At 46.7% G+C, this 24,549-nt stretch overlaps 1 protein-coding gene across 12 annotated transcripts in view; it reads right to left on the reverse strand.

Annotated features, from left to right (window-relative positions):
- Positions 1-24,549, reverse strand: part of LOC118288616 (BAH and coiled-coil domain-containing protein 1) — a 64,874-nt gene that overhangs the window by 18,352 nt on the left and 21,973 nt on the right. For 6 of the 12 annotated variants that reach the window (XM_035614906.2, XM_035614900.2, XM_035614894.2 and 3 more), the window contains exons 3-10: positions 14,327-14,509; positions 7,262-7,387; positions 4,607-7,048; positions 3,584-3,698; positions 3,272-3,471; positions 2,985-3,146; positions 984-1,294; positions 353-701 (exon numbers count right to left, since the gene is read on the reverse strand). In XM_035614906.2, coding sequence (XP_035470799.2) covers positions 353-701; positions 984-1,294; positions 2,985-3,146; positions 3,272-3,471; positions 3,584-3,698; positions 4,607-7,048; positions 7,262-7,387; positions 14,327-14,509 — 3,888 coding nt within the window. Of the gene's footprint in view, positions 1-352; positions 702-983; positions 1,295-2,984; positions 3,147-3,271; positions 3,472-3,583; positions 3,699-4,606; positions 7,049-7,261; positions 7,388-14,326; positions 14,510-20,151; positions 20,636-24,549 lie in introns of those variants that run through there. The other 6 variants (XM_035614899.2, XM_047328030.1, XM_035614897.2 and 3 more) reach the window with 4 other exon arrangements.

Here is a 24,549-nt window from a genome sequence, read left to right on the forward strand (position 1 = left end):
TATTTCCATTAAATTTTGTGGAGGGGTGGGGCGTGACTCAAGGAAGAACCAAGTGGCAATCAACCGTGACGTCATCCCTTGGTTTGAGAACTGCCATTTTGAAGCCTCGAGTTTTGGAGTGGGTTCAGATAAACAGGCAGATCCAGGATTTTTTTTCCTTCTAGTTTCATAGCTGTCAGACCTACTCATTTGAACATTTGTACCTGGTGGCCTCTTTCTTTCTACATTCTTTGACAGGCTTTCATCTAATGTTATCAATGTTGCTAATACTTGGCATCACAACCAGCTTGAAAAACAATAAGGCAGATTTGTATACTCTTGTATGCATATAGTTGCTTTTGCTTATACTTACCAGGCTCCAGAGACTCTGGAGGGTAAACATGTGGGGGCTGTGCCTCTACTCTCTGGTCCTGAGAGTCGCCCCTCTTGGGCATCTGTGGTGGTGCAGGACTGATGGCAGGTGAGTGAGGGGCTGCTGCAGCAGGGCTGAGAGCAGGGCAGGGTGTTGAAGGAGTGCTTTTGGGATGCGGTCGCAGCGAGGGGGACTGGCAACAGGGGGACAGGTGAGCAGCGCAGGCTCCAGGGGGAGGGGTGTTCCTCTGAGGCGGGTTGTAAGAGTAGGGCTTGGCAGGTTTGGACGTTCTGGGTTCCGAAATGAGCTCCTCGAGCTCAACTGAGGGCTCATTTGGTCGCTTCTGCATCTATGGCATTATAAACAAAATTATTTGAATTTCTACATTTGATGAAGGGTTCAACAAACCTGAAGAGCATAAGCAGGTTATTTTGTATAGCAATAGCAATGTCATAATCACTTCCTTGCATTAGTCATTCGACATTTAGGGAACTAAACAGACTTAATAACCTTGTGAGGATCTAGGATGATGTTCTATATCAAATATATAAATTGATCTATGTCAGTCCATGTTGATCAAACTATTATGCAGAAATCCTAATGTTTCTTGCATATTTGACTCTATAATCACCTGTGCATTGTGAGTGGCTTGATGTTGCATGCCCATGCCATGTGTGGCTCTGTGCTGTTGCTGCTGTGCCTGCTGTTGCTGCTGAGGTTGAGACTGGGCTTGCGGTTGCTGCGACGGGTGGCTCTGATGCTGATGTTGATGCTGATGCTGATGTTGATGCTGATGTTGGAGTTGTTGATGCTGCTGGAGTGCGTACAGCTCCTGTTGCCGTAGAAACTGGGATCGGGAGTACACAGCAGGATGTTGCATGTGGGAGGGTGGGCCCCGGGCGCCGTACACAGGGGGCCACAGCCCCGGCTGCTCCATCACATCTAATGAGGAAAAAAAGGAGGAGGAATGTGACAGAGGCTACCTTAGAACAAAAAAACACGCGTGCACATCGCACTTTTGCTTTGGATTCATACACATACACACCAATATAAAATATTTTTTATGCTTATGTCTCATTATCTACCTCCCACACAACCATTTAAAAATGGTGAAACAATTTAGGAGGATTTCAAATTTATTGTATTCACTTTTGATAACAATGACAAATCTTAAAAAAAAAGAAAAAAAAAAAGAGAGGGAATGTTGACTTCCCGGAACAACATCTCCCCAGGCAACTATAATCCCACACTCTCCCCCGCTCAGAACAGAAAGCTGTCTCTTAAGAAGTGCCTAGAGAATTTGCTGGAATGCTGTAAAAAAATCCTGACAATGATGAAATGTGAACAGATGATGGCTATAGACTGATTAGAGGTCAAAATACTGGGCTGGCTAAGAGGGTTCGTCTCGCTGGAGCATTCAGTGCAGTCTTTTTTGACAAAAAGTCCCACCTGCCCGGCCAAACCACAGGAGGGGGTCTGTGAAAGAGCCCAGCAGGAAGCTTAGTTCCCATATCTGTGGTTGGGGTATATTTCTCAATATGGGACTAATACAACTTAAAGTGGATGATATGCTATGACAGTGGTCAGTGGTCCCACTTTGGTAGTAATGGGCTAACATTACAACACTAGCAAAACTGGCATTTTTCTATTCTTTGTATTTCATACACTTTTTCCCCCATTAATAGTTATGTCCAATTTGACTCTTCTGCCCGTTTTGCTTAGACACTGCAAAACCTGTTCAATGACATAAACTTAGACACACAAATGTTTCCTGTGGGAAAGCTTTTGTGGATGCACGTCCTTTCTGAGCTGAAACACGGCTGTGCAGTGCAGGAGGAAGATTGTGAGCTAATTAAATTCTGCAGCCTGTTCACTGAAAACAGGCCTACACGGACTTCTGAGAAGTAATCTTTCCTGTACGCTAACATTTCCTCTCCCTGTGGTGCGGTACTCGGTGTATACATGCAGATGTGTGTGTGGTGGATGCACCCTGACCTGTTGAGAGCACTATCCCCTATCCACCAAGCAGGTGTGTTTTTCTGTGGTCAGTGGGAGGCCCAGCTATGGAATATATGGCTAGGGATGTAAATACTGAATTTTAATTTCCTCACTGATAGCCAATGCTTGTCAACCGACTGTTAACCCTTAACCAATAAGATTAAGCAGTTCTATTTAGAATGGACAAGGGTCTCTTGACACAAAAAAAAAAATACACAGATCCTCACACAAATTAACCCCTCCATCATTGGTCAGACTGACCATCGGAACCACAGGGAGCAATCCCCCAGTGTCGGTGGACCCTGAGAACCGTCGAAACAACCAAAGAGTTTTTACCATCCGCTTTTGTCCCTCCGATGCACATGAGAGCATACTGCCTGGATGTTCAGTTGTCTTAATCAGTCAAGATTCTTATTGTAGCTTAGCGACTGAACAGTTGACAATGACCATCTCTAATGCAGTAAATTTCTGAATTTTGATTTATGTTTGTGTGGCAGATAATGAGGGCAAGTAAATAATTTGTAATTGTGACTGCATGTGCATTATTTGTATATACTCCGCAGACTCCTTTGTTTAAAGTGCATAAGAAGATCACTTGACTTTACAGTGTAGAGGGAGAAATATTATGGCATACCCAGGTGATGGGTTGCAGGATGGGAAGGAGGCTCAGTGGGCAGGACCACCAGCTGGGCGGAGGGATCCTGAGGCAGAGGCAGGACTGGCTGCAGAGGGCCTGGCATAGCTGCAGAGAAACCTGGGGGCAGATTCTGGTGCAGGGCCGTGTGACCTATACCTGCTTAATGGAAAGAATGTCCGTTTAGCTCATTTTGCCCATCATATTCCTCATAAAAACTGCTACAAAAATATGAAAAAGTGTAATTCTTGCATCTTAATTCCCCCCCACAATTAATATCGTCTTACCATAAGAGTGTCCTGTCATCCAGAGGGATGGACTCCCAGTTCTTGGCATCCAGTGATGGTGAGCAGAATGTGCGGCAGGATCTCCTAATTGGCCAGACTGGAGGGAAGTCCCGCCTGGGACCATGAGATGAGAGGTGAGGTCACCATGACAGCTGTTGGAGGGGTGGATCCTTGCAAACTCCACCCTTTCCTTGTTGTCCCTGATACCAGGATGACACAAAGATAAAGAAATACAAATGAAAATGTGAAGTCGAGGTTTCTATCATACGGATTTCAATTTGTATATCAAGCAGTGAGTTTTCAATTTTTTACCTAATGTATTGATCCCTCTCTCTGTCCAAGCAAGTCAGACCTATCTGTTCCCCACTCATCCTTTTCCTCTCCTCCTCAGTGGTTGGATCTGAAGGATACATGGAGCGGGACGGTCCTGTGAGACAAACATTAACTTAACCATTAGCTTTCAACGTCGTGTCTCTTGGTGAAGACCAATTCCCAAGTCACCCACCAACATGATTCACAAGAGACTTGAGTGAATGTGCTTATTAGTTCGCCCCCTATACATATTTTGAAGCAAAGGCACCTGAACTATACACTACATTTTCTGTCTTATTGCTTTGAATTATTCCAGTATTTGTTCCACAAAAATGAAATCTGTTGACATGCTTGCTCCAACGTTTAAAAGACATTGTACTTAAGCCATCAATAATTAGATTTGTATTAAACCAAAGCAAAAAAGGTGCATCTGAACACTACTGTCATCTGTTTTCAAAATGAAACCACATGTGGATGGGCAGTATGTACACATCAAAACAAGAAGACACATCTCTTACAGATGAATATTTAAAATAATGGTGCTTCAGAATTTATTTTGATTGATTTGTTGAATTTAATAAAAAGCAAGACTGCATTGTTTGCTTTCTGAAGCCAAGAATAAGAATATTGATATGACAGTATTAATAATGACAAGGTAAATATTTATATAATTTACTTAGATTTTATGTCTTGGAATACAAGTATTGATAACTGTAACAAATCATGTAACTTTGGATAGGCATGTTTAGGATCACTTGTGGAACTAATTATATTCAAACTTATGAGATGTAAAAGCCAGTGAGAATTTCATGCCTCAAGAGTCTTACTGCATTCAGTAAAACTAAAGGTCTGTCTCGACTGCAAAAAAAATGCTCAGAAGAACCAATATATTCTGTCAGTTATAAATCTCGACTTTTCTGTCGCCTTTTTTCACAGCTGGGTCTTTGACAGGTCGCACATTACAAAAAAACTGGTCTCTGTTCCCGGCATCTCATTTATGAGGCAGTGACCCTGGCTGCTTACCTTTCACAGAGGGATGTACCCTTCCCTGCCGGCTGTTGGGATGACTGTCTGCTGAACGACAAGGTGGCTCCCTTTGTCTGGCAACCGCCACTGCAATCCCCACTGGCGGTTGCCGCACCTCACTTTCCCCATGACCTGCCTCCCCGATATCTCGGCTCCGCCCGCTGTAGTCAGGGCGCTCATTGTCGTTGGCCGGACCCTTCCTGGAAGGTAAAGTCTGTTTGTTGCCCTGCAGGGCACAGCTCCCACCAGCAGGACCTGATTTGAGGTTTCCCAGTCCCCCAAAGGGGCTTTTCTGGGAGAGGAGCAGTGGTTGTTGCTGGTTGCTGTACTTAAGTAAGCTTTTCATGGCACTGTTCTCCCCCTGGGTTGGACCCTGGGGCTCAGGTTGCTGCTGTGGCTGTGGCTGCTGCTGTTGCTGACTGAGGGGAGGTGCGGGGAGAGGCTGGGGAGGAGGAAGGCTCATTCCCGGCTGCTGCTGCTGCTGTTGCTGCTGCTGTTGCTGCTGCTGTTGCTGCTGCTGCTGCTGCTGCTGCTGCTGCTGCTGCGAGTGTTGCCCACCAGTGCTCCCTAACTCCATGTAGGACTTCCTCTGCTCCTCTTCGGGTTGTGACATGTGGTGGGTAGGCCTCATGGTCCAGGGTGGCAATGGGGGCTGTTGGTGATGGTGCTGACCACTGCTGTTGTTGTAACCATAAGGAGACATGTCCATCTTTCTTTTTAACTCCTGACTAGTCCCTTGGTTCAACTCAGCAGGAGAAGAAGCATCTGGGCCAGGACGGCCATGTTGCTGATGGCGTATCCTGGCTACCTTTTGGCCATCCCTCTGTAAGGAGCAGCTACCTCCTGGACTGGGACCATGGGCTGCTCCAGGCCCACTATGTTGACCCATGCTTTTACTTCCAAGTGGGGAGGAGTTAGGTGGTGGTCCTGAATGGGAACAGTCTCTGTATGGAGAAGTGTTTACAGAATGAGAGACCGAGTGTCCAGCCTTAGGCCCCTGAGACAGTGAGGATCTGAAGACGTCCATGTCCACACCACTGTTGATGCACTCAGCACTGCGTGATCGTACAACCTGGTGCTGCTGTTGGGGATGTGGGGGCTGTTGTTGTTGGGGAGGTTGAGGAAGCTGCACGGGCTGAAGATGTGGGTGGTGGGACTGCATCCACTCCAGAGCTTTCTCTGTCTTTCTGTAAGCATGCTGCTGCTGTTGTTGGTGTTGTTGTTGCTGTTGTTGCTGTTGTTGCTGTTGTTGTTGTTGTTGTTGTTGCTGCTGCTGCTGCTGCTGTTGTTGCTGTTTTCTGTGCCAACTACTATGGTGCCCACTGCCTCCATTCTTTTCTATTACCTTCTCCTTGGCATTGCTGCCTCCCCCCCCACTGCCCACACCCTGGCAGTCAGGGTTACCAATCTGGAATGGCCCATTAGGTTTGTCCCCCAGATCTGCCACAGATGGCACAAATGTAGGTCCTGTGACTTTAGGTTCTCGCCCCACATTGCCTGCCCCCCTCTCATGGGCACCAGGGTTGCCTAGAGGAGCAGAGGGGGGCGGGCAGAAGAAGTCCGGATGGTGATGTGTATGATGGGAATGATGTGGGTGGTGTGGGTGGCTGGGGTGGAGCTGGAGGCAGTGGAAGCCCCCTGGGTGAGGATGTGTATGGGGGTGAGCGTGAGGATGCGGATGGGGGTGTGCCCCTCCAGCAGAAGAACCCATGTGTAAGGTTGGGGGTACAGAATAGGACAGAGAGTGGTGGAGTGGTGCCTGACCCCTTTCCAGACAGTCCGAAGATTGTTCACTAATCCTCATCTCCCCACTTATCCCCTCTTTGGTGCAGCGACTACTGCTGCTGGACCCCATGTGTCTGCCTTGGCTGCTCCCTCCACCTCCCATTACCCCAAGGACTGTGACCTCCCCTCCATAGCTGGAGATGGAGGCCTTAGCCCCTGCTCCAGTTCCTGTATCACCATTTTGCATCTTCCCATTGTGCAAGCAGGCACTGAGGGGCTTGCCCATACTCTGAGGGTGATCCTTGCTGTACTCCATCGTGAGCGAAGCCTTGTGCCTCTCCAGGGCCCGACTGTTGACCTCCTCCAGGGGCAGTGGGTGCTGTGGATAGTGTGGGTGCTGCTGGTGGGAGTGGGAATGGTGGTGGTGTGTGGGCTGGGGTGGTTGGTGACTGTGGTGCTGTTGTTGCTGCTGCTGCTGTCTCTCCTTTGCCTCATGTTTGCTAGTAGACCTCTCCTTGTCCTTGACAGGTACCACTCCTCTCTCGACAGACCCCTCTTTAAGACCCTTATGTAGACCTGTACCCACCCCTGCATCTCTGTCTCTGCTGCACGACCCCTGAGAATGGCCTGAACCTGCCCTGGACATTGGTGGCAGACTGTGGTTGGCTGAGATGAGAGGAGGCTGGGATGGTAGACTGCGAAGATAGAAGTTCTCTAAGAGAGGATGGAAGGAAGGCCAGTAAAGAAGAAGGCATTAGTCAAGAAAGGAAGAGGCATTGACAGGAATTTGATTATTCAGCTTGTGATAGTGTCCCCAGGTATCCCTATATCAGTATCCCACATCAAATTATACCTTACCATGTTCTATAAATTGGAATTAAGTATGTTATTTCTGTCTGATTGAATTTTAATCATCTCATGTCTCACCTTTTTGGGTGTCATAGAAACGGTGCTGCCCATAGAGAACTCCGCTGTTGGCATGGTGATCCAGGTGGCTCATGGGAAGGAAAGTGTGGGCCAGACTCCCTGAGAATCGAGGATACCCTGGAGCTGCTGAGATGGATAGCGGAGGTAGGGAAGAAGTGAATAGATAAGACAGGACAATAAGCACCAAGATGCAGTTATGCAGACTAACCCAGTATAATCCTTCAGGTCCAATGCAGCTGGTGGTTTTCATACGCAAATAAGTGCTGGCTCTGCCTGTCATGTTTGCCTTTCGTGCCTGAGTTTTCAATGTAAACAATACAAGACAAGCTTGGGGATTGCTGTGATGTGTCTTTGACACATACTGCTCTTTCGTTATCCCTCTCTTAGTCCTGCAACTAATGAATATTTTCATTATCGATTAATCGTCGATAATTTTCTCGGTTTATCGGTTCGTTTTTTGGTCCATAAAATGGTGAAAATGTTGATCGTGTTTCCCAAACCGCAAGATGGTGTTTTGTCCGAACACCAAAGATATTTAGTTTACTGTCTGAGCAAAGAAACCAGAAATTATTCACATTTAAGAAGCTGAAATCATAGAATTTGGACTTTTTAAAAATTAGAACTACTTAAAACAATCAAAAGAGTTGTCGATTAATTTAGTAGTCGATTACTAATCGATTAACTGTTGAGCTCTACTCTGTCTCAGAACTGGCAGTTGCACCTTTATCCATCTGAATGCAGAGATAGGGACGGATTTGAAGGCTGTGTTTACAGGACGTGAGAGGTGGCCAGCTGACCTTTACTGACCTACATCATAGGTAAAAGGTCATCTGGATTTTGGGCCTAGAGGGCAGTAAACCCGGGCTTATTACATCAAGCCCATCTGGAGAACATTTACTCCACATGCAAACAGAAGACAAATTTTGCTATGGGACATTCAAAAAAGAACAAGTAAATGTCAAGCAGAGGTGGAGGAGAAAGAAAACATGGATAGAGACGAAATCCCATCATGATGTTAGTATAAAGGAAAGGCATCCCTCTTACAACCAACTTCCACTGCAATTGGGTAACCATAACATCTACTTTATGAAGATTTTCACACAACTCTAACTACAAAAATCAAAGTACTGTTGATAAAAATACGAAAAATGAATCTATATGCTCTATAAGTGAATCATTTTCCAGCCATGTAGCGTTATATTGTTTTTGTGCTTCTGTGTGACTTTGATCAGACAGACTGGCCGTCTACTGTCCTCTAGCACCACATACAAACATGTCGGTGGCCTTCAAGTCGAGTACAGAAGTCCAGGTGGTTCACGTCTCCTGCTTTTGCTTTTGCACCTGTTTCACCCTAAGGTTCACTTTCAAACACAACTCACAGATGGAATGAAGGAAGGGGGAGGAGGAGAAAGAGAGGAATACATGGCTCTAGGAGCTAAATGAAAGACGGACGTATTTGTGTTGGCAAGCCTGCGACCTGATCCTGTAAAGCGAAGATGCAGTGTGTACGCAGAACAGTTATGTTTTGTATTTTTAGGGGGTTTTTTTAAACGTCAGCTCCGAGTGTTGAATGTCTCACTTTCTGCCAGTGGAACAATGGGGCCAATGCTGTGTGACCAGCTCTGGGGAAGGAGGAGTGTTATGGTGGGCTTAATGACCTCGTCTCTGAGCGGCCTCCGCATCCTCCAATTTTAATTAATGAAATGCACAGAGTAAGCCAACAGCCCTGCAATAGCACAGGAGGTGCTGCTTTCCGAGGAAGGCAATGGGGCGATAATTAGATACCCGCACTTTTTTCCTCTCTGTTTCTTTCTTTCACCAATTTTTCTTTCTCTCTTATCTCTTTCCCCTTTTTTTGTCGCTGTTTCTTTATTTGTTGTCATGATTAAAAAGAAGACACATTTATGCCAATTCATCTACAGATAGAGGACGGGGAGGGATCCTTTGTCTAAGCAAGACGTTTTCTCTGATTTGAGGAGGGAGAAAAGCAGAGAGCTGGTTGGCCGTCTTTATCCAAGCTGAGAGAGGGTCTTTTTTTTTTTCTGCAGCAGCATGTTGTTTGTGAGCGTGACGATTGACGGCATAATCCCTTTTCACAGCGTGGTCTGGCTGTGCCCGATAATGCCAGCCCGCTCAGTTTCAGCATGCCCTCCACTGGGGCAGCAAGAGGGGGACTGCTGGGCACGGCAGAGCCCATTCAGCCATTAATCTGGCCGGGACAAGGGAAGCTGCTGCTTCTGCTGCAGGCGGCGTGAGCAGGGTCTTAGTGCAGGCTGCTGACTGCACAGCACCCCCACTCTCTTTTACCCCCCTCCACACATTCACACATAAACAAGTCAGCATTGGCAAGTGAATGACAGAGAGGAGTTCACAGCGCATGCCATCCTTTCCACGGGCAGGGCAGCGGCGTGGGGGCAGAACAAACAGAGGCCCGTCCCAGGGAGGGGTTTCTAGAAGTTCTGGAGGTATTTCTCACAGCATGGTGGGATGAGAGAGGCAGGCCAACAAGGAGGACAAAGAGGGGGGGATATAGAGCAGCACCTTGAGGCAGAGGAGAATTAATCCTGCTGAATTAGAGGCAGACGACAGAATATTTCGATACCATTCTCTCTCTTCTCTTATTCGGTTCCGAAGACACCAGCCCATTCAATTACTGACGACGGTTTCTTCATTTTTGCTAAAAGGCAAAATAACACACAGGCTAAATTGAACATTATCTATTGGAAAATGACTGGACCGGTTGAGAGATAGAGAGATAGGAGGACTCAGAGGGAGCATGGCAGCGGAGGACCGAGAGGAGCAGGCTGAACTGCCTGTCAAGTCTGCTAATTGAGAAAAAGTGACAGAACCATCCAGACACAGAAAGGGAGGAGAAGCAAAGGGGAGACGAGAGCTGTTTGGTGGAGGAGGGGCAGTGCTGCGGTGGATCTCCTCAGGTTTGACTAATTGAAAGGAAGGGATGCTGGCTGGCACGAGAGAGAGAGAGAGAGAGAGAGAGAGAGAATGAAAGAGGCAGGAGTACGTAAGGGAGGAGAGGTGGGGGGTGTAGCTTAAATCCCACAAAAGGAAAAGCTAGCAAATGCTCGCAGACGGAAAGATGGACAACTGAAGATAGGCTTGGAAAGGCGTATCAAACAAAAGTGGATTAGACAGGTGTGTGCAGGCAATTGTGTGTGTGTGTGTGTGCGTGTGCGTGCCTGCGTGTCTATTTGTGCTGTGTGTGTGTGTGGACAGATATGAGACTGCGATTGTTTTTGGCATAGCGTAAGAAGTCATTTGGACCGCAGCCAGCTGGCCTCAGGCCTGTGAGGTGACTACAGAGTTGTTGTTGTTGGGGGGTTTTTTTGGTCCTTATTATTATTTTTTTTGCACTCAGTTGATTCAGTGGGGTTTATTCTAACAATTCCATACATGGAAATCAATCTTTCAAAAGCTCTGTGAAACTAATCCATTTTACCAGGTGTTTGCATTACATTTATTAAAACGGTCACTACGCTACATCTGTCTTTGTTTGTTTTTTTTCATCCCTGTCTTCTCGCTGCCACTCCACTATCTAGTGTCAGTGAGTCCACATCGTCCCTCGGCAAATGAACAACAGACAATCCCATGTGTGGTACACACAGTGGCTGTTAACAGCATTTCAATCAATCAGTAGAGAGAATCTGAAACAAAAAACCTCTTTCATTCCACACTACTCTCAGACATTGGTTTGGTTCTTGGCACTTTCACTTTGTACCAACATCTTAAGCATTTGTAAGGCGGTGTACTGTTGCCTACACTTAAATTTTCCAAACACAATGAATCTTTAAGTAAACTGACTTCTCTGTGCCACATTCACTGAGGGTCAGTGCCAAAGTTATCTTGATAACAATAACGCCTCTGTTATGTGGTGATGTTATTTATAGCTGTGCTTAATGTGTCACTTAGCTAATGGTTTGTCACTAATGTTCCCAGTAGAAATACGGTCTGTATGCATAACTGGCCCTCTCTGTATACATACTCAGACCAAGTCCACGCTGATGCGCATACAAAGTTAACATCACATCTTTGTCTCTTTGGCCTTCCAAGCACAGAAACTGCGCTTTGAACGGTTGTCGCTACTGGGTAAAATTAGAAAATGATGGTTTCATTGCGATGTGAACTAGGGAAAAACTTTTTGAACTGACAGCTTGTTTGTAAATAATTTTTAAAAAATACTCAAATTACTTAGCCAACTCTCATGTCAAGCTCTGTGATAGCTTTTTTTGTATTTCAGTAGCAAATAAGTTAATACACACGCTGCCTTAAATGTGTTTTTTTTTTATTTTACATTCTGTAAAAGACAACTGTGTCAGCCTGAAATAGTAATAAAATCAAGTTTCTGTGCTAGGTTGGTTATGACCGATGTTATATCCAGGGGGAAAAAAATGTTTTTCTATTTTCAACGGCACTGACAAAATGACAAAAATATATCTGCCACATGTAGCCTTTGATGTCTAGATCCGAAAGACAACTTAACCTTAACCTTCTCTATTCTGGAAGTAATTTATTCAGAAATATTGTGTAGACTGAAAAAAAAACAGTTCCAAATGTTCCTTCTCCCAAAATGCTGCAGACAGACGACATGCTAGGTGTTGAATTGTGACTGGTTTCCCAATGCGAGATTAAAGAAACCCAACTTCAACCCTTAGTGGTATGGTTACAAAGTTACTGCCTAGTTTTGATTGGCTCAATTTCATTAATAGTGCTCCCAGCTATTTGACATGATTGATCACCTCACTGCATTAGTTTCTATATAAAGTTATAATGGTCCCACTGACACAACAACTCTTCATCAAACCATGCTAAGGTCAGTTGTGGTGTTCCACAAGGAACTTTGCTTGGCCCTTCTATTTTTTTTATTTACACAAAGCTCTAGTATTAGAAAAAATCTCTGTCTCTTATTTCTTTAAAAAAAAATCATACCAATGATATCTCAAGGACCATGTATTCACATTTACAAAATAAAGCCAAGATATGTCCCATTTCTTTCCATGACTGTCTCATCTGGGCTTGACTAACACATTTTTCCCCAAAATACCCCCAAAAAGGGACACACTACACAAATTCACAATGTGCACAAGTCAGTGCCTTCTATGCTGCTGGTGGGGTTTTAAATGCAAATTCATATTGTTTTAATTCATATTTTTGATGATTTTGATTAAGAAATTCATCTCACTTTTTTACATTTCTGTATTTTGATAATGTTTAATATTGTTTGATATTGATGTACAGCCCTTTGAGACATATTGATCAGGCTGTTATACATTTTGATTTAAGTTAATCATCCTAATATTTTAATTTCAATTCATTTTGAAATAAATAAATATGTTAAATGTGTGCCTGTGATTTAGCCAGCTTCATTCACTCCCAGTCTACTAGGAATGTGTTTATCCACACTAAGTGATTGGTTAGCAAGTGACTAATGAGCTCATTGTAAATGATTGCTTGATACATGATATATTTTAGCTCTTAATCTGTGAAAATGTGTCAGAATAATTGCACAGACAAAGACATTCTGCGCCATGACAGGTATCTGCCAGAGACATGAAGATCAGACAATAATCTTTGAATACAATTCAAGCCGCTGTGCTTGGCTTTGCATGCAAGCAGCCTCTTTAAAAACACACTTGGAAAAGAAGAAGAAAAAAATCCCCCCAAAAAGTGAAACACTACACAAATACACAAACACATGCGCACAAGTCAGTGCCTGCTCCGCTGCTGGTGGGGTTCTGCTGACACCCGGAGAGAGGAGGCGAGAGTCTGGGTAATTGTGCCGCTCATTTTGATGACTTGCTTTTTATGCAAAACAGGAAAAAGACAATATGCAATTATCTTGAGGAGGGAACAGCTGAATGTGGTTGATGAACAGTCTGGATTCAATCATGCTCTTAGTGCGTTATATGCAATTAAACTGCAATAGAGATAATGGCCTCCATTGCCAACTGAGTAATAATCCCAGTCATAATCACCTCCATTACTTTTATTAGGCTTGGCATTATCATCATCACTCTTATTAATATTATTCTACTTTTCCACAAGAAGAAAGTCTCCGACAATGAAACCCTGAAACTATGAGGTAACGAGACACTGACGCTTACAAAATGAGTTTGGAGGGAAACGTTTCTGACTGAAGTGGTGACATAGAGATGATATCTCATTCAAATGTGGTCTTCCTGCCTCCATGTTTATTTGGAAAAGTGCAGAGTTTCTTGTTTCCGCGGTAAGAGCAGTAGACTAACTCAACCCCTTGTGGCCAGGCTATGAGAGCAAGGGGAGGTTTAGGAGGCGTTGTCTGACTCAATGGCATTTAAAAAAAAAAAAAACTATCTCCGTCCGGATGAGCGTTTTATTTCCGAATCAGTTTTAACTGTGAACAGGTGAATCTAGAAGTGACAGAAGTGAAGTCACAAGAGAGCAGGCCATGCTTTAATATACCAGTGGTTGGATAGGTTGTACATGTATCTGTCGTACCTAAGCAGATATATCTCTGCTTTGTCCTTGTCTGACTTCCTGGTTGCATCTAAGCAGAAATGTGAGGTCCTGAACTCTGTGTGCATGTGTGTGCGTGTAACCAAGGTTTTGTAATGCTGAGAGTTGGGTGGGAACCGCCCTATTAAGCTGTGATGAAGACACCAGCTGAAAGCGCTGCATTGTTTTTATTAGCCTGCGTTCGCACGTGCTGCCTCCGAGAGCCGTGAGTGACATTCCTGCTGACGTGAGTGGAATACCGCAAGATTCCTTGGCTGAACTTTTGACCCTGTGTCCCCGTCCAGAAACCGTGGCGCGGTGCTCCACTCTGAACATATTGGGCCTGGGCCTATTTTGGTTCAAAAATAAAAAAGGGTGGGAGCCTGTTCCTTGCTAGACAATTACAAGCCGTGCTTTGGTGGAAACCTAACACGGACCAAAAATATACAATATCAGAGTAACAACACATCCTGTAAGGCTCTGGCCCAGTGCTGCCAAGATGTGACGGCCTCATCTCAAATTGTGGTCAGATGAGAGGTGAGAACTGTGGGCGTGCACGTGTGTGTTTTGAGGTACCTTCATGCGAGTGGGGAAACCAGATTTGCGAGGCGCCGGAGTGGGGTCCGCCCCGGAAGGAAGGTGAGGAGGGCGAGGACGGCGGCCGGGAGGGGTGAGACGGGTGGGATGGGGGGGAACCCAGACTACTGGCCAGAAAGGTCCCCATGAAGGAGGCGGAGGAATTGCCCATCAATCCACTGCCTGCATTCCCACAGGGACAGACGTAAGGAGAGAAAACATGGTTAGAATTAGAGGAGGGCATGTACACTGTCACCATGAGTGTGACCGAAACAGGAAGAAGAAGAAGAAAAAAAACTGCAGCAGATCTACATGCAGACGTAAAGGGACGGAGCCCCACTGGCCCTCTAGGTGGAATCATTAAACCGGGCAAATTTGATTGCTGTTGAGGGGAGAAGGTGAATGTGTGTGAGTGTGAGAGAGAGAGAGAGAGAGAGAGTGTGAGACCTCCCCCTCACTGACAGCAGAGTCCTCTCCCCATGGGCAGACAGAGGTCTCATCTCACAGCTGAGTACACACTTTCTCAGGCTCTCTCCCTCTCGCTCTCACACACTTTTGCTCCCGCTCCCCAGTGTCCCTTTCTCAATTTCTCTCCCTCCCTCCATTATCTTATGCTCTCCATCTCTCACTTTCATGCCCTCAATCTCTCTCATTGCTCTGCTCCATTTCACCTCCTCTCCGTCTCTCTTTCACTCTTTGCCTTCTCTCGACGTGACTCTGACAGTGCTGTTCTCTTTCTTCGGTTCCATGTTGGTGTTTCACTCCTTCCCCCCCACTGCCACATGGCTTTGTCCCCGTGGCCCTCTCTTCTCTTCTCTTTCCCCTACTTGGTGCCATCTCAATGAGCCTCTTCCCCAATCCTCATTTTCTCTCCCATTCCTTTTTTTTTTTTTTTTTTTTCCCCTGACACATAGCATTGCATTGCTTTGTTCTTTACCATAATGATGGCCCCAGCAGAGCAATCTGTCCCAGGCTGGCTGAACTATGTGTTTAACAAGACTATGATGAGTAATTGACCATTCGTTGCAACGCCCGTGCGACTGGGAGCTGATTGTCTATTATGCATTACTGGGCAAGCTGGAGAAAACACACTGATTAACCACTGCTTAAATTGCATTCCCATTACGCGCCCGCCAGTGCACTTGAGCGAGGGACCCAGGTGCCCGGCTCTTTGCACATTCATTTCCCCCAAGTCACACTGCCGCGAACACTCATGCTTATGTATGAATGTGCCCGGATGAGAGCTCACATGCTCATACTCGGGCAAACACACACACATTTGTGTTATAGTACACTGTGCTCGTGGAGCTCGCTGCGAAAACGTAAGGGGAGGGCAACGCGGCAAAAAAAATTAATTATCAGCCCCTCATGACGAGCTGATCTAACACGGAACGCTGTGTGATGATTAGACGTTCTTTAAGCGTGAATCAGCCCAAAACACAAATCAATCCTTTTCTGGGAGTGTGAGGACAATCACGTGGAAGTCTCAAGCAGCCAGGCAGTGAGTGAGCACATCCTCTGGGCAGATAGCAGGGATAAACCCATCAGTCTGCTGCCTGCTCCTGCACCACATAGGCTATGGCTCGAGGGCCAGAGCACAGGAGCATGCAGGGACGCGCGCGCGCACACACTTCACACACAAACAGGCATGGATATGCTTTCTCTCACACGTACAGACACACTTCTGTCACACTTTGCACCACAGCCCCAGACAGGTGGAAATCCCCCACAATCCCCAACCCAACAGAGGCAAACTACCTGAAAACCAGCCCTGTGTGTGCGCGGGTATCCTACATGTCGGTCTATCACAAACTCGTGGAAAAACAGTAATATACTTTCCTTTTTTTTTTTAAGTGTGTGTCTGGTACAACAGAAAGACCGCAGTTACATCTTTTTTTTTTTTAAGTCAGTCAGCTAAATCAATGAAAACTGAAACTGAATTGTTTTTTTCTGATGTGGTTCTAGGGGCAAAATACAGAACGCAAACAATGGGAGATCATTAACCACCATTGTAGACATTTGCAGAATGAAGCAGACAGAAAAGACGAGGAGCTGAAATATCTTTTAAGGCCTTCAGCCGTGTAAGACAGGGTGCTATAGCAACATCGTACATGTAGGTGGGGAGGCATTGTGAGTTGTCCCGATGACAAACCACAGTATCCATGCATTTCTGCTTCTCAGCCCCCACTTCCCCGATGGCTTCTCCGCTGCCACCTCTTATCACCCCTGTCCCTGCAGAGCGCTCCTGGAACAGCCCTGATTGCAGGCTGGGGGTCGAGGGGGGGGGGGGGGGGGGGGGGGGGGGGGGGGTTAGTCGGGGGTGGATTATGGCCAGCGTGCTCACTGGGCACACATCCAGCCCCCATCATGCAGACACCCAGGGCTCCGTGTGCCACCGCCCTGCACATTGCTCACTCGTCAGCACCGTCTTCCTTTGTGTCGCCCCCAGGAACCCCGGCTCACATAAATCAGCTAATCCCCCTGCATTATTAACAGCCTCGCCCCAGAGAGAGGGAGAGGACGGGCGAAAGAGACATAGCGAGTGACAGGGAGAGGCCGCAAAGCCCCTCTTCACACACCAAGAGCGGAGAAAGCGTCTGCCAGAAAGACAAGGAGAGGAGAGGGACCATACATGAAAATGGGATGTCTAAGGATGCTTAAGCTGATGTTAGGGGAGGAGGGGAGCGAAGAAAAGACCTTTGGACGGTATTCGATCAACTCGTACACGAAGCCCTTCCCACAACACAACTGGAACAAGCCTCTATAGGTTACCCAGTTTGGCCATTCTGGGCTGTGGTATATGTGCAGAATAAAAAGGCAGCCGCCTTCACCTCTGTTACACTATAGCCGTTTCCCGACTCCACAACCTGTCGCTCAGCACCGGATGACCCCATCCCTCCGCGTTACGTCTACCGTGCGCCTCCCACTGAGAATTACATTGTCCACGATTCTGCTCAAATCTATATCTTTTCTCCTGCGGTTTGCTCAAGCGTCATCGTACCGCATGCTGGGTTCATGCGCTGCCCTCCCTGATCCCACTGAGAGCCTCGTGAATCACAGGTGTTGGTGAGAAAGCGCACAGGTTGTAAAAAAAAAAAAGGGGGGGGGGGGGGGGGGGGGGGGGAGCTTGTCTCCCTTAGTGCTTCGGTCTGTTGCAGTCGGGGCGCACGGCAAAGCAGTGCCGGAAAAAAAAGTGGAGCAAAGGTCTGAGGCATGACAGCGCCAGTGCTGAACTCACCATTGCTGTTTATTTAGCAGCTTATTAAATGCTGACGTGGATCAATGGAGCCGGCCGACTCTATGCCAGATCCTTTTTAGTTGTGTGTTTTCTCTGCCCGTGTGTTCGTTTGTATTTTTTTTTCTCCCTTTTTTTGAAAACCCTGTTTATTTCTCTGGTTCTTAAGTGGTGCCAGCCGTGCACTTGTTTGGGCTCTTAAGAGAATCGGGTCATGTGCATCCTAATCGGCGCCGATCCCTGACAGCGATGAAGATTAATCCTATTAGAGAATTAAAAGAGAGGAGAGCGCAGGGATGGGGGAAGCCCACCTCTCTCCCTGACATCAAAACATCCCGCCCGAAACAGCGTTACTCACAAAGTAGTATTCAAACAGCATTCATTTTGTCTACAAAAAACTATGCCTAAATATGCTTGTCAACAACAAAAATGTCAACGATATCATCAAAAGTCCCTCTTTGAATAGCTGCGCTGCACATTTCTCTTTGCGTGCGCTGCGATGATTGTTCTGGTGAAACACTGGCACTAGCTACGCACGTAAACCCCATGGCTGTGGGAAATCATATAACAAACAGAGACGGGAAAAGAACATGACAGCAACAAAACAGGTTGACATTTGGACCGAGTTCAGATATGATCCCGCTGTGTTTTATTGTCAGGAGAGAAGCCCTGCGGCTACAGAATAACTGCGAAGAAGACCACGAATCCAAAGAGACACCTTAAGGCGCAAGGACACCTCAATTCAGGTAACCCAACATTAAATTGTTTAATAATGTAATAATAATATTCTTTTATGGCCACATTAAGCCAACTACTTAAGGGGATGGTGTAACATTATCTATTAGGGTCTCACGTTGCTACATTGCTTGCAGATAGACATTAAATCTTGCAGAAAGTCAGAAGACCAGTCGGCTTCGCCTTATCGAACATGTTACACGTGTTCAAACACACGACGTACAGAATTAGCACAACAGACGCAGACAAATGCACAAACACTGCAGAACCTCTGGAGGAGGAGGAGGAGGAGGAGGAGGAGGAGGTGTTAACCCGTCCTGATGTTGCACTCCAGTGTGGGTGTGTAAGGGCGAAGGAGACCAGTTTGTGCACAATAACAATGACATAAATGCACAAACACACGCACACACACACACACACGCACACAGTAATGTGGGCCCAAGCAGGAGCCCCCCTGAATGGCACAGTGCGCTGCAGGCGGAGAGGCAGAGCGGGGAGAAGGAGGCCCGGTTGTCATGGGAATGAAAGAGAAACAGCGCTCAAGGCAAGGAGGCTGAACGCTGGCAGAAAACACCAGCAGTGGGCAGATGCAATTGGTCAGCGTGCTGCTCGGCAACAACAGCCCTCCCAACCTACCTTGAAACCCCACCCAAGCCTCTTTTCGGCTCACACACACACACACACACACACACACACACACTTCTCCAGAATTTATTCTGTTTTCAGTTGTTAGGTTACAGGGAGGGAGTTGTCATAATCTTTGCCCTGTTGGGGTCACTAACCTGCCCCCGTCAATGCCTCGGCCTGATTATGTTAGTCGAGAATGTGTTGGTTGTTTGGTGTCTCAACAAAGAATTATTCAACAGTGGGATGTAAAGGGATTCATCGAAGAGTGGGCCAAGGCAGTGATGGGAAGAGGAAAAAAAAGCTGAGAAGACAACAAGCACCCACCCACAACACGTTGTTCTTTTGGATGCTGGGAATCAGATCAAAGTTTTCTCACACCTATCCACGTGCTCCTGAGCACAAACACACACACACACACGAGCACAGATCTGCGACTATACCTTTTGTCTACGAGAAGATAAGGTACAATTATTTCACCGTGCATCATATTTCCCTGTCTGCTCTCGAGAAATGAGCCCAGGTAGTCCTCGGCTCTCTGTCTTATGTGGAGACGACAGCCCCCGAAGGGACGGATGGAAGTGTTGTCTAGACAAGGACACCAGACAAGACAACGAGAGATGAGAGCGATGGTGACACGAGCAAAGGGGAAAGACGGAGGGAGGGAGAGAGAAAATTGCAGGTGTGACCGCATCAACCTGCTCTCCACAGCTCAGTTATCAGCAAGCACCAGAGAGGGGGAGGGTAGAAGAAGAAGGAGAAAAAAACACTCACACATACACACTACTAGTTGATAAGACCTTCTGTCACAGGAGGAGTCAGTCAAAGTTGTACAGTAAGTGGTCAGTGCCCTGTGGAAGCCGGCCTCTGTAGCTCCCTAATTATCACAGATCACACACAAAAACACACCGTCCCTTCGCGAAATTCAAATAAATCGAATCGGCGTCACCAAGAGTGAAGTGATCAAAGAGAAAACCTTTCGATATTCCGAGGGGCTGCTTAAAATCCAGCAGCTCTTTCCAGGAGCAGTTGCTGGCACTGCTGCTTCGACTCTCTGACACAGAAACACAAGACACCAGAACATGTATTGGTAAGACATGAGAACAGGATTACCGATTTCAAAGAAGTTTCCTTATTCAAGCCATCAAGAATTTAGTGAGCTGCGACTCTCGATAATCTGGTGACTAAAAGCAGGCAGACAGAAGAAAGAGATATTTGAATGTTAACTTACCAAGTAAAAACATATTGAGCAGGATGTCTGCTGGTAACAGAGCTTCACTCCCACTTCAGTGTCTCTCCCATCAGACTTTCCTACTGATGCAGTTGCATTTTCTGCCCAGGAATTCAGACGCCCAGGAAGAAGCCAGCCAGACTTTCCGCACACATATTCACTCATAAACACACAACTAAGTTTTTAGGCCCTTTCCAGTAACATCGGGGGGAAGCTCAATTGGATCGGGCAGCCGCACACACCAGCAGCCTCAGACAGACTGAGCACACTACCCCGAAGGGCCGCTGACTAACCCAGCGCCTACTTCCTCACAATAAAACACAGAAGGAATTTCAAATGGCTACTAAAGTGGGGGGATTTCCTTCAAACAGTCAAAGTCATCTTGAAAACATTAGCGCAACTGGTAGCCAAATTCCTCCAAACTTCAGAAACAACTGTAGGTTTTTTTTTTTCTGGTTTTGTTTTAGGTTGCTGACCCCCCCGCCGCCTCTGCTTTCCGAACTCTTTTCCCTGCCTTCTTGGGTCAGTGGGTGGTTGGATGGCGGGGCTGAAGGAGAGGGCCCACCTCTGCAGCTCCAGTAGGAGGCTGGTCTGATCAGGAGCATACTGAAGTGAGAGAGGCGGTCCAGTGCTGGAGCTGGGCCCAGTGCATGGGTGGGGTGGGGGTGGGGTGGGGGTGGGGGGCGCACGCACGCCTCCGACACTCTCCACACTGCGTGCCTGTGGAGTGAGTTTAGTGGATGTGGTCAGTGCGGGGGTGAGTGGAGGAGTGGAAAGGGAGCGGGAGAAGCCGTTGGAAGGATGGCTGCAGGAAGAGAGTGAGAGAGAGGGAAGGCCTGTGCAACAGGGCAACTTCCAGAGGAGGGGTAAGGGGCGAGAGGGTAGATAGAGAGTGGGAGCAACTGTGAGAAAACTTTGAGAGCGAAAGAGCAGCAGGGATTGTGTGGGAGTGCGTTGCTGAGCATATGTGAGAGAGCGCGTGTGTGTGTGTGTGTGTGTGTGTGTGTGTGTGTCGAAGTCTGTGTTTGCAGAGTGGCTTCGTGGTCAGCCAATTGCTTGCAATTGAAGTGATGATGGCAGGGTAAAAAAAAAGGGGGGGGGGGGGGGGGGGGGGGGGGGTTGTGATTATTTTTATTTTTTTAAATGAATTGGCTTGGGGAGGTCGGCCGGAGCACACCGCCCACTTCACCCAGCTGTTTATACAATATACAAGTTGACATGATGGGGATAAGAGATGCTAATCCTAAACAAATTAGTCCAACTGGCTTGTCCCGGTCTGGCAGGGAGCCTGAAAACAACAAGGGATCCACACAGACGGGGACGCTGCAGAGAAAACAGATGAGGGATTTTTTTGTTGTAGTTGAGGTGGAGCAATGTCAGAAGAACATGCGTCCCTCTCTCATCCTCTTTCATTATTCGTACAGGAATCTGCAAAAGGGGGGGCGGCGCACACTAAGTACAGAGGAAGTGTGTTGTTTAAGAGACAATAAGAGTAAGTGGGGGAAGGAGAAGCAGCTGGCGTGAGGGCGAGGAGGTGAAGCACAGGACGATGGGGTCTGTGGCTCAAGTTCAACGGATAGATTAGAAAAGGAAACATGGACATTAACACCTTGTCATGACTAAAGTTTTCCTAATGGATATTTTCACATCCGTTTAAAAAAACTTTTGTTTTACACCTTTTTCTTTTACAAATTGTCTCTGTCCAGATGAGAAGACAAAAACAAAGGCTCAACCAATAGCCACGTACGTGGCGCTAAACAATATCGCCAGTAGGTGGCGATAAGCGATACGTCAAATACCAGAGAGGAACATTCGGCGGTGATCTTGTTCCTTTTTGGTGCGGATAACGTCATTTGACATCTGATGCTTCATCTTATTTTGTTTCCAACATCAGTATCATTAGGCGAGGCAGACACCTGTGAATGCCCGTAAGGTGGTGTCGTGTAGTAATGCTAATTTTAGTTACAAAAGCGTAATAAGACTCAGCATTTTGTTGCTTTGGTTTCTGTGCGTGGAATAAACTGTAATGCCAGTGTTTCCCTAAGGCTTGTTTAACATTTCACACATACACAGTGACACACTGAAACCAAAACTCTTTTAGTCTTAGTTACTTAAAACGCTCTTTGCGTGCGGATGAGAGGCCCAAACATCTGCGTCGGTGTAGAAACGAGGGTGTAAGTCGCTGGGAAGTTCCTGACAAATGGCTGAGGTAAAGGTCTGGACTCGTTTAGGATGTCCTCGCTGTGATCCGTGTGAAAGTGCAGCAGTGTGCTGAGTCACCGGCCTCATCTTTGGAGAGAGAACATGCAGGAATTCCAGGCTGGGACGCGGGAGGTGGGCGGACGGATTTTAAAACAGCGCAACAGCAACGGGACCGGGCCAGGACGAATGAGCTCAGGGCCCATTACCTCCCTTCTACTCCCACCCACACATCGCACGCTCACATGCCCGACGCCCACAACGCACATTTAAGAGCGCTCCCAAGTAAAAACAGTGTCCCAACTTAGAATAACTAAGCTCCGCTTTTTTGTTTTCTTTCATTCGGTTTACGATGAAACGTCTCACTCCCGAGCAGCAGCCGCAGCAGCTTTGTTTGGACCGACCTCTCATTAGGAAATGTTTTCTCTCCAAGCACCACCTTGTTATTTCCATCAGCGTTTTACTTTAATAACCCCCCCCCCTTCCCTCCACGCTACCTGATGAAGTCGTAACCTATTTGTCTTTTGCTTTTTAAAGAGCTTCTTATGGAATGGCAGATAGAGGCTGGATATTTTGCAGAGAAAATTTGCAGGCCCAGAAGCACGTTATGCTTTGTCCCAGGGAAGCTCTACACTCCTCAAGGAGAACCATTTGTCATGTGTCCAAACTTGCGTGAGTGTGCTTGTTAACTGACCCATTGTTACATGAGAGCATTTCAGGGCCGTTTGCTGCGTCCCGGGTTTTTTTTTTTTATTCCTGAGGCATGAAATTGTGATTACCATAGTGGGGCTCATCCATCTCGTTCTCTCATCCTCACACAAACACACACACTCTCGCTAAACATCCGCATTTTTATTTTGCTTTTGCTTTTTCTCTTCCACTCACTAGTTGTCTCATGATACACACACACACACACACACACACACACACACACACACACAGCAACACACTACCACACACACAGCAACACACCCAAACACACAAAGAGCCGCCCACAGCTGCGTCAGGCCATCTCTCTAACAATCCAATCTGTTTTCTTTCCCATGATGTTTCCCATTGGCACAGAGAGGAGAAAATCAGATTTACTCCCCCACAGGGCCCATGCAGTTGCACTGATATGGAAAATGATTTCAGTGCTGCTTGAGCCCATAAACATTATTTTGGTCTCCCCTGTTAATGACACATTTCTTCCCAGCATTGTGAGCCTTCGCAGAGGAACGGATGAGTGTGAGGGAGTGAAGAAGGGAGGAAGAGGAGGAGGAATCCTCCAGGGCCTCGCATACAACAGGGGAGTCCTTCACCCCTCAAACTACATCCTGACATCCTGGGACTTTTCTCACCCTCTTCCTCATTCTCTCTCTCTCTCACACACACACACACACACGCGCACACGCGCACACGCACACACGCGCACACGCACACAGAGCTAATCAACCATGCAAGAACTTAAATTGTCACAGCCTTCAAATAAATCCCAAATAAAATCAAAGCACAGATATATCCCTAGTGGAGAATGAGCAGAGTCAAAGAGGGATTTCTCACCTCTCTCTCTCTCTCTCTTTCTAGCTGTCAACCTGATTCCGAAACACACCGCATTTGGCTCCAGGGCTCAAAGCAGCCCTACTACAATTGTGTCATACAGCCCACATATCTTTTATTGGTGCTTTAGCAGACAATATAGCTTACCCCCCCCTCCCTGCCTGCCTCCCCTTGAACACAGGGATAAAATTTGTACTTTTAGTGGTAAGTTACAAACACTCCGCCCGGGGCATACTGTCAAAGAGAGGAGCGCGCTGTAGCCCCGAGTCCTAAACACAAGTCATTTATTATAATGGCGTTAAAAAGAGACTCCAATAGGCCAATAGCGAGGCACTAAACCTCCCATTTGGCATCCATTAAAACCCATCTGCAGGACCAAAATACGAGGAGGCGGAACAGGAAATAGCCACATTAGATATGACTAAACACTGTCCTCCACTTTTGAACATTCTCCCACAGGTCTCTGAATTTCCAGATATAAAATTTAAAAAAAAAGGGATTTTCATGGTTCTCCTGTTTCCACTGGAAACATCACATGGAATGCTCTGGATCTGGTTTGTTTTACAGCTGATGACTGATCTGTCTAAATCCTTTCTTTCTTTCTTTTTTCTGGCCATGGGGATGGGTGGGTGAGTAACGGCAGCTTGCGTGCCATGTTTC

This window comes from Scophthalmus maximus, chromosome 17 (assembly GCF_022379125.1).
Source record: "Scophthalmus maximus strain ysfricsl-2021 chromosome 17, ASM2237912v1, whole genome shotgun sequence".
In the NCBI taxonomy this organism is placed as follows: domain Eukaryota; kingdom Metazoa; phylum Chordata; class Actinopteri; order Pleuronectiformes; family Scophthalmidae; genus Scophthalmus; species Scophthalmus maximus.